The sequence below is a fragment of the Squalius cephalus genome (genome assembly GCF_949319135.1).
Source record: "Squalius cephalus genome assembly, chromosome: 7".
NCBI lineage: Eukaryota > Metazoa > Chordata > Actinopteri > Cypriniformes > Leuciscidae > Squalius > Squalius cephalus.
Window position 1 is genome coordinate 11,345,961 of NC_137128.1, and position 10,790 is coordinate 11,356,750.

Consider the following 10,790-nt stretch of genomic DNA (forward strand, 5'->3'; position numbering starts at 1 on the left):
CTGAGGTCAAAATGAAGCACACTTACATGCAGGTCACAGGATCATTTCATCAAATGACAAAACTGAAAATGTGTTTAAATAATTTATTTAAAACAAATCCAAGCTTACAATGGAAATATAGACTGAGCTACTGAGAATTATACATTAATAGACAAACAAATATGTTTTCCTTCAGGAAAAAAAAGCAGAAATACAGTAGCTACTGAAACTGCCAGAATTTTAATAAAATATATTTACAAATGAACGAGCTGCTGCGTTTAAATGAGGATTAAAACAAGTTTCTCATCACAAAATTGAAAATAAAACAAATCACACAGCTATAATTCTTCAACGAGTGGCATTGAATGCACATTTGTTAAGATCAACTGAGGGATTTTTAAAAACAGTCAGTCGGCATCAGACTACCATTTTCATCATGTCTGGACGGACATTCTGAGTGATGGTGACAAAACACACGTGAACCGACTTCATTTAAAATATTTACATAATAGACATCACACTAACCAGAGAGCTTCAGTGTGTGCAATAATAATATAGTCTCTCCATCTCATCTTTCCACACATTCTGCATTTCATCCTCACAGTTCTCTTCAGCAAGTTTCATCAGCTGGGTAAAACACACCAAATGTTAAAAGATAAAACATAAAACATAAAAATAAACATTTTACAAAGTATTTTTTCAACATTTTTGCTAATATATACAGTACCAGTCAAAAGTTTGGAAACGTTACTATTTTTAATGTTTTTGAAAGAAGTCTCTTATGCTCATCAAGCCTGCAGTTAAAAAAAAAAAAACAGTAATATTATGAAATATTATTACAATTTAAAATAATGGTTCTCTTTTTTAATATACTTTAAAATGTAATTTATTTTTGTGATGCAAAGCTGAATTTTCATCAGCAAGTACTCCAGTCTTTGGTGTCTTATGATCCTTCAGAAATCATTCTAATATGCTGATTTATGATCAATGTTGGAAACAGTTGTGCTGCTTAATATTTTTTTTATAACCTGAGATACTTTTTTCAGGATTATTTGATGAATAAAAAGTTAAAAAGAACTGTATTTATTTAGAATAGAAATCTTTTGTAACAATATACACTACCGTTCAAAAGTTTGGTAACAATAACTATTTTTTTTTAAAGAAATTAGTACTTTAATTCAACAAGGATGCGTTAAATTGATAAAAGGTGATGGTAACGATTTATATTGTTAGAAATGTTTTTATTTTGAATAAATGCTGTTTTTATGAATAAATGCTGTTAACGTTTTACTCATCAATGAATCCTGAAAAAAGTATTCCAAAAAAATATATTAAACAGCACAACTGTTTCCATCATTGATAATAACTGAGTATCAAATCATCATATTAGAATGATTTCTGAAGGATCATAAGACACCAAAGACTGGAGTACTTGCTGATGAAAATTCAGCTTTGCATCACAAAAATAAATTACATTTTAAAATATATTAAAAAAGAGAACCATTATTTTAAATTGTAATAATATTTCATAATATTACTTTTTTTTTTTTTTTTTTTTTTTTTTTTACTGCAGGCTTGATGAGCATAAGAGACTTCTTTCAAAAACATTAAAAATAGTAGTGTTTCCAAACTTTTGACTGGTACTGTATATATAAAGCAAATTATACTAATATATTATATTATTATATGAAGCAGCACAACTGTTTTAAACATTGATAATAATCAATGTTTATTATTGTTTCTTGAGCATCAAATCATCATATTAGAATGATTTCTGAAGGATAATGTGACACTGAAGACTGGAGTAATGATGCTGAAAATTCAGCTTTGATCACAGAAATACATTACATAAAATATTCAAATAGAATTTTTTTTTTATTAAAAATCATATTTCACAATATTGCTTTCTTACTAGGGCAGTAACAATATATTGTGTCACAATATATCGCAATACAAAAATGCAACAATATGTGTCGTGGATAGTGACAATATGTATTGTGTATAGTTCACCCAAAATGAAAATGACTGCGTGAGATAAAATTCAAGTTTACAGAGTTTTAGTGTCAGTACTACATTAAACTATTATATATAAATGTTGAATATAATGTATAATAATGCAATGGGAGAATATTTGTGGGTCCTGATAATGGCAAATGTTACCAGCATTATTTTAAATATAAACTTTCTGCATTTTAATCAACAGTAATTTTTTTTTAAACTTTTTATCATATGTCTTGGAGTATCGCAATTATATCGTATCGTGAGTTCAGTATCGCGATATGTATCGAATCGTGACATGAGGGTATCCTTACACCCCCATTTCTTACTGTATTTTGGTCAAATAACTGGTAGTCTCTCTCTTTCTTGTATGAAATGACTGTATGAGAAATACTTACTCTCTTGTTCTGCTTTCCTACGTTTCCTACAGACACACAATACCACAACAGTCACCGTGAGAACGACAGGAATCAGCAGCAGGAGCATCAAATAGTAGAGCAACGAGTTGATGTCTGGAATGATAAACAGCTTGATGTCAAAAACACATTCAAAAAGATCCACAAAAGTATAAATGAGTTTAAGCATTACTCCATGCAATCAGTCCCACAAATGAAAATTGGGTCATTTTCTCACCCTCATGCTGTTCTGTACTCGTACAATTTTCTCTCTTCAGCGAAACACAAAAGATGATGTTTGAAGAATCTTTCAGCGGTTTATTGGATTTAGGTTTGTTTTAGGTCATATGTTGATAAACGAATGGAGTTTAATTTTCCACATTATTTTTAACATAAGATCAGTCTCGGCCATTTTTAACTTGAATGTGTGAGGCTTCCGGTGTCATTCGTTTCCAGTTATTTTACCAGTACAAAAACATTAATGCTGCTTGATGTTACAGTCTGGTATCTGTTATCATATTTTAATGTATTATCATATTCATAAACACACTGGTTTGTAGCGCACAGTTTTAACATTTATTGCACTTATTCTTAGTGTGACAGCAGGTGCTACTGTGCTGCTTGATATTGCAAAGTGCAATCTGTTGTTTTCATTACTTAATTTATGAACGCAATCAGAAACACACTGGTTTGTAGTGCGAATTATTTTACCATTTACTGCATTTTGTTATCCTTCCAGTTATTTACTAATGAATCAGAAAAGAGCTTACTTCTGTGTTTCTACATAAGGTGAATAACGGCTAATGAACTGGACAAAAACACCTGAATCATTCTTCAAATCTCTTCATTTGTGTTGTTTCGCAGAGGGGAAATCATCATATGGGTAAAGAACAGCATGAGGAAATGAACTACACTCTTAAAAATAAAGCTTTCAAAAGGGGGGTTTTCGTAGCGTTGCTGTTAAAGAAACATTGTTGGTTCTGCATAGAACAGTTCTTAAAGTCCCCCTGTGGTGAAAATCCAGCTTTTAATGTTGTTCATATGTCTATGTGGTGTTTTTAATATGCTTTAAGACAAACCATGTGTAAATTCATAAGTCGACACCATTGCTGAGTATTTTCTCCTTAAAACTGCAGTGAACCAAAGACAGTCTCAAAAACACGCTTTGAAATCGCTGGTGTTTCTGACGTCACAAACGACCCTGTAACCGATCAGATCAAAGTGTGATCGTCAACGAGTGGATCTCTGAGTGAGTGAGTGAGTGGAGGCGGGGCTCATTTGCATATTCATAGAACCTTATATACTAAATGAGGCAAGTGTGTAGAGTTACATTCAAGCTATTTTAAGGCATAAAGAAATATTTTTTTAATGGAAAAAAGTTTTAATATGTAATTTTGGTGATCAAAGAGGAGTTTTAAGAGATAAAATTATCGACAACAGGGGGACTTTAAAATAACCATTTTTTTCTTATTATGAATAAATAATACTCTAATAATCTAAAGAAAATTTTTTCCACTATAAAGAACCATTTTTGGAATGAAAAGGTTAAATATCCGGTTTCACTTTATTTTGATGGTCCCTTTAACACATTCTGTTGTCTAGAAGTAACATTGCACCTGCATGTCTACTAACTCTCATTAGAGTATTAGTAGAGTATTAGTAGACTTAGGTAGGGTTAGGGTTAGAATTAGTTGACATGTAGTTGCAAAGTTACTTATAGTAGTCAGTAGAGTGTCGGTTGGAAGACCATCACAATAAAGAGTTATCAGATATAAGCAGACAGTACACTAATACTCTAATGAGAGTTAGTTGACATGTAGTTGCAAAGTTACTTATAGTCAACAGAATGTTCAAAAGGGACCATCAAAATAAAGTGTTACCAAATATTCTTCTTGTTAAATATTCTTCATGAAACCATCAATGCCAATAAAGAACCTTTATTTTTAAGAGTGTAACCTTTCAAATGATGTGCACAACAGTACAAATGTCTCATCTAAGCTTTCAGTTACAATAAAGTACAGCTGAGTCTGGACTGAGAAGAGTCAGTCATGCAAAGGAAAAGAGAAGTTGCTGACATACCTGAAGGCGGCTGGCAGACATCTGAAACGTTAAGCAGTGCCGTCTGGTTGCCGAAGGGGTTGTTTACCACACAGCTGTAGGTGTTTTCATCGAGATACTCCATTTCCAGAGGTATAGACAGTGTGTTGCTGAGATTAGAGCCACTGACGCTGGAGACTAATTCATTGCCTCTGTACAGGGAAAGAGTCGCCCGTGTCGCATTCTCCACAGAACACATCAATACACACGCTGGACCTAGAGATCTTTCTGACGCCGTGGAGTTCTGAGAGGCACTGCTGATCATGGGAATGGGCAGAGGAGCTGGAAGTAAAAATCAGACCCTATTAGTTACATGCTGATATTAACATACTCCTTAGAAGTTTTTTTCATTGTTAGTTCACCTTAACTAATGTATTTAGCTAACTAATGTTAATAAATGGAACCTTACTGTTACCGATAAACAATTATCTCAGAAAAAGAGACTTAGAGATCCAACGAGTTACAAGAAGAATAAAACGTATTATTTATTTCTCACCATAGACTTTAACACTGAAATTCCTGATGGAAGTCTTTCTGCCATTGATGATAGTTAATTTATAAACTCCAGAGTGTTCATATCTAGTTTTCTTAATGGTCAGAGACCCGGTCTTATTATCCAGTTGCAGTCTGTCTCTAAATGGCACCTGTTGACTCACATATATGGAGAACATGTAGGACCATTTGATGATTTCAGCTATAAGGGCGTGTGGACTGTCAGGTCCAAACCTCCACAAAATGTCATAATTTCTCTTAATTTTTTCGATATTAGTGTGCAGAGTGACTGAATCTCCCACCATTACTGACACTGTTTCTGTGTTATCCCTCTCTGCACCAAACACACCTGCAGAAACACAAACAGCGCGTTATGAAATCATGTTGTCATCATTGACAACTTATTCCTAGCTGAGGAAACTTGCTTTTTATTACTTTATTAACTTCTTAATATTAAGCTTCAACACAGCCATGAGTGGTTTAAGATAATTTGGCGGAATATGGCAGTTTGTTAAATGATGTTTGATGTCATTAAATGCAATAGAAATTGGGAACAGAGAGAAAGATCTTTAAATTAAGAAGGCTACATTGCTCCAAACTCTGAAACACTTACAGCGCAGTAAGTGGGAAGAAAACTAGATCCCAATATTATTATTATTAATAATAATAATAAAAACTCCTCAACTTACCGGCTAGTAAACACAAGATAACTACAGTCTTGAAACGCATTGTCCTCTACAATTCCAAACAGTCTCTGAAAACTGAGCTCATGTGTGCGTTGAGAACCGCTCCACACTCACTAGAACTAATAAATACTGTTTGTCGAAATGTGGTTCGTGGCTCGCGCCAGTGGCTCATCGACTGAGCCAAATTTGTTTTGTTTTTGTATGGACTTCGATTGTAGCGCGTTTAAGCTGAGATAAATCAATACACGCCTGGTCGCCACGCTCACTACCTTTCGGCACGCGCACGCCTCGGAGAAATAATGTTAAGAGTACCAGGTGGCAAACGTTTCTAACTTAGTGGTTTATAATTGCTTTTAAGACACAAACTTGGCTTCGCGATAGGGTTACGATTTTCTAAATATTTATGGTACTATTTCAAGAGGGTTTTAAATGGCTGTTTTTTAGTGACTTGCTTTTGAATCCCATATTCAGATGTTCAGGAACTTTATTGGTTCCTTCGAAAGGTAATGCAGAGATGCGTTTTTTTTTTCCCACAACCAGCAACGTCTTAAAGGAGAACTCCGGTCAATTTTAACATTGAGCTCATTTTTTTGTAAATTTGGAGTGCTGTCAGTACAGAGAACAAGACAAAAATCTGTGTTGCCTACACCGTGTTATCCTCTTTTTAAAATTTGCACCCTGTTGACTTCAATGGGGCAAGTTTTAAACCTGCTTTTAGCCTCTTAACATCCTTGATGTGTCATTACAAGTGCCCAGCCAATGTGAGTGATTCCTTCAGAGTGAACACGGTGAATCTGACTGCAGTAGATGTGAAAGATATGAATAAAAATGATAATAATTCAGCCAGCGCACATACCTGTATTTATTTCCTGTTTTCGGTCGAAGTCCACAGTAGTCGATTGTCGAGTTCGCGCAGTTAGTTAGTTACCTATGATCACGCGCGTGAACTCGACAATCGACTACTGTGGACTTCGACCGAAAACAGGAAATCCAAGCTTTATAATGGGAGTCCATAGGTATATTTTTTTGGAAGTCCATCAAAGCGCATCCATCCATGATGAAAGTGCTCAAAACGGTTCTGGCGGGTTAATAAAGGTCTTCTGAAGTGAAGCGATGCGTTTGTGTAAGAAAAATATCCATATTTAAAACTTTATCGACTAAAATAACTAGCTTAGTTCCGACAGACGGCCGTACGCAAGTCGACTTACACCAAAAGAGTAACACTTGAACTTGACACACAACGTAATGACGAACGCGGTTGACCAGCCCTGTTTGTTTGAACCGCGAGAGGCGTCAAAGCTTACGCTACTCCTACATCCTACGTCATACATCGTCAAGTATTACTCTATCCCTATGAACTATCTCTTTAATATTTAGTCAACATCAATGCTGTCAACAGAGGGGCAGAAATTACTCAGATTTTATTACAAATATCTTCATTTGTGTTCTGAGGTCTTACAGGTTTGGAATGACATGAGTAACTGATGACAGAATTTTCATTTTTGGGTGTACTAACCCTTTAAGAAAACTTCAGTGACTGCCTCATTTGCCGTGAGCCGGGGCGGATCTACCGGAGTGGCAACTGCCACCCTAAGAAAAAGCTTTGCCACCCCAGAATTATCACAGAATAAAATATAATTGTAAGCAGTGTTTTAAGTACTGCTTTTCAGCAGTGGTGCTTCAATGTAATGACATAAAAAAAAAATCACTATTTTATGTATAGTAAACTGTATACACATGTTGTACACCCTCAAACGTGTGATTGTCAACTTTATTTGTAGCCTTTTTTGGTGTGTGTGCGCTGTATTTTTGCAGAACTGAGAAATGACTGCCTAGTCTTGTGTCAGAATACCAAGAAATTACTGTAATGAAATTTGGACAAATGTGCAGAGGATGCTTAAAATACTTTTTTTTACGGTACTGTTATTGACAGTATACTGTATTGTTGAGCATACCAGTCTCTGTGCTTTGATATTATTGTATTTCTTTCTAATGTTAGGAAATTCAAAAGTTTTGCTGTTTAACTTGCCCCAAAACATGTGATTTATTCCTTCCAAGCAGCCTATGTAATATTAATAAAACTGCTTGTCTTCTTTAGTGAATCAAGTTTAGAAACATTTCGAATCTGTTGATGTTTTTTTATATAGATTATCTTGACTTGGTGCCATTTTTCATTTTAAACAGTAAAGATGATTACATTGTGGTAATGTAATATTTGTGAACAATATTTGTATGTCAGGCCATAAATCCACAAAAACAATGCACGGGCGCTTGCTTTGGTGTTGCCAGCCCTCAGAGACCTCATGCCGCCCCTATGCCACCCTATCAATCATTTTCTAGAACCGCCCCTGGCCGTGAGGATATAGCCAGCACTGCAAGAAGTCTCACATCACCTGTATCCATCTCTCTTTCTCTCTAATACTGTTTTTTTATGTTATTAGTAAACACTTTCAAAGATGTCTGGGGAAAATTCATTGTTGTTAGCATTACACCCTGTACAGCAGGTAAAAATACATTTAATCTCTGTATGATCTAATAAAGTAGCATAGCCTCGGCACTGCTTAAAGCTGCAGTCCGTAACTTTTGGGTTAAAAATGATCCAAAAAGAATTTTTGAGCAAGTAGCCTACATAACCAGCCAGTGTTCAAAACTATCTGCTTGCCTTAGCTCGATTCAAAATGGTAAGCTTGTAATAATGTTTTTCATTTCAGTGGTACTGGTGGATTTCCACTTGAAATTCGAGCATGTCTTTGCGTCATTACGTCACATCTGTACACATAAAGAAGGTGCCCCGACTTATAGGCTATATTGCTTGTGAGGATGTTGGAGGTGGAGATTTATAGCATCTTTTTATGAATTAAGGCCAGTATTAAAGTAGAAGATCTTTTACTTATCTATGCAGAAAGTGGATGATGGGTGGGCCTCTAAAAGTGTGGGTGGGCCAGAATAATTCGCATCACCCCGTGTTTTTCAATCGGCTTAATTTGGGAGAAAAAAATTGACGGACAGTAATACAGTGTCCTCAGTTCACTAAAAGTCAAGGTGTGGCAACTTCAAATGACATTATTTAATCGAACAATATTAGATGACAATATCAATTAAAGTAAGTCTAGAATGACAGATAAGAACAAGACAAAACTGCAGTTACAATATTAACCAACAGCACCAACCGATTTAAAAATCTACCTAAATAATAATAATAAAAATATATATATATATTTGGAAATAACCTGGAAGATAACAGGCAGCTACTGTATATGAATGAATAAAAAATTACAAAAAAAGTCAGCTCTTCCCTTAAGATTCTAAAATAAAGATGCATTGAAACACTGCATACACTCAAAATAATAAGCTTTTTTAAGATGTACGCAATTTAATAGTAAAATTCCATCAAATTTAATTGAGTAATCTTTACGTAATTTAATTGAATAAATTGTACAATGCTTAATCAACCATCCTTCACTATTTTTCTGTGACTGTCTTTAGGGCAGTTCACACAAAAATGGAAATTCAGTCATTATATACTCACCTTTTTTCGGAACACAAGAAGAAATAAAAATAAATCCCTGCTCCTGCTTTCATGTAGTTAGTTTTATATTATTTTTTAAAGGGGTCTTCAAACTTATAATAAAATAATCCCATCCAAATCGTGCCATATATTCAAAGTGCTCTAAAAGGTGTTTGACGAGAAACAAATTGATAATGTAATTATTGGCCTTGCAGTTGCAGTCCTGTACATGAAAGTGCGCAGCAGTTCGCGCCAGGAAAAGTTATCAGGTTTTTTAGATAGGATTTCAGCTATCAATTTTAATAAAACAAGGCCGATAAACCTCAGAAGATTATGTGTATTTATCTGACAGTCAGAATGACAGTTCTTGCGTGAACATTAGAGCAAACAATAGGCTAGGCCTATATACCTGCACAGTGGAGAGCGAGCTCACAGTATTACACAGTATACATCAAATGTGAAAAGTATCATTGTTTTAAAATTATGAGAGTTAGAGTATCCTTCTTGAGCCACGGCACAACATTCAGGTAATTTTATTTTTACCAGTAAACACAAAAACACTTTTTCTGTAGCTACTGTAGGTCTTAACATCACACTTAGTCAGGCCAGTTAGAGCTTTTGCTCCATTTCCTTCAAAGGCAGTCTTTGCAGATATAGCCATCTTCATCACAGATGCCATTATCCTCTCCACAGCTCTCGTGGTGCCATGAATTGCACTGACAACAGCACACCCAGTCCTCTGTGGCCTTTGGGTCATTCACACCCCCATACACTCTCTGGCAGGCTGCGCTGGGGTATTTGCTAATCTTGCTTTGTGCTCTATTCCTTTTTTGATTTTTTCCCTTTGGTTGTTTTGTGTTCTTTTTGGTAGTAATGTTATTGATGTGGTCTGTGCTTGTTAAATGGTAGGTGGGGGGCCTGGCCCTTGTTTCGAGGCTCATTTCCCATTTTGGAATGGGTATTAGGTCACTGAAGGTTACTGGTCTTGTGCTGACCTGGAAGATGAGGGTTGTTCATCCTCCTCCTGATGGTTTGAGGTGTCTTGCTCAGGAGTGAAAACATGGAATAAGGACCTCTCCATATCCTCCTGGGATGTGATGATTACTTCTTCATACACCAAATCCTTACTGACAGTGTCACGAGTAATCATGATCAGTGTATCAGTTCCGTTCCTGTGGGTAGTACAGCCCTCTCGGTTGTGATGCTTGGTTTGTATACATTATCAAGGATTATGTTTTTGTTAACAGGAAACATCCCTGTGCCCCTGAATCCAGCCTGGACCTTTTCAACAGTCGCAGTCTTCTGCCAGGCCTGGGTAACCAGAGTTTTGGGGAGCTTCTGTCCTGCTGTCCTCCATATCCACTTCCGCCTCTCCTCATACCAATTGTGTTTCAAACTTTTGAAAAGTGCTTTGTCTGCAGGCTGGAGGGCATGTGTGGTGTGAGGCAGATTGGCCATCACATGCACGTTTTTGACTTTCATCAGTTGTATGAAGTCCAAATTATAGGCATGGCTACTGTGGCCATCCAACAGGAGAACATGGGGCCTTTGGTAAACATCTGACCCCACTCCAGGAACAGGTCACTGTTTTGTCAGAGACCCTAACTGCAACAATTTCTGGTCAGCCTTAAAGCC

The 10,790-nt window shown here is 35.8% G+C and overlaps 1 protein-coding gene across 1 annotated transcript; it reads right to left on the minus strand.

The window, feature by feature from the left end:
* Window positions 1–214: 214 nt before the first annotated feature.
* LOC307161361 (uncharacterized protein) lies at window positions 215–5,900 on the minus strand. Its single transcript, XM_079876011.1, has 5 exons — window positions 5,651–5,900; window positions 4,966–5,310; window positions 4,452–4,751; window positions 2,376–2,489; window positions 215–606 (listed from the first exon to the last, which is right to left on the minus strand). Exons 1-5 carry the CDS (start codon window positions 5,688–5,690, stop codon window positions 590–592), a joined length of 816 nt encoding a protein of 271 aa, XP_079732137.1. The 5' UTR covers window positions 5,691–5,900; the 3' UTR covers window positions 215–589.
* Between the last annotated feature and the right edge of the window lie 4,890 nt (window positions 5,901–10,790).

Excerpts from the sequence above, each read along its gene's own strand:
- LOC307161361 (XM_079876011.1), bottom strand. The coding sequence starts at position 5,690 with ATGCGTTTCAAGACTGTAGTTATCTTGTGTTTACTAGCCG. Across the intron at positions 5,311-5,650 it reads TATCTTGTGTTTACTAGCCG|GTGTGTTTGGTGCAGAGAGG; the intron begins GTAAGTTGAGGA and ends GTGTTTCTGCAG. Across the intron at positions 4,752-4,965 it reads TTTCAGTGTTAAAGTCTATG|CTCCTCTGCCCATTCCCATG; the intron begins GTGAGAAATAAA and ends TTTTACTTCCAG.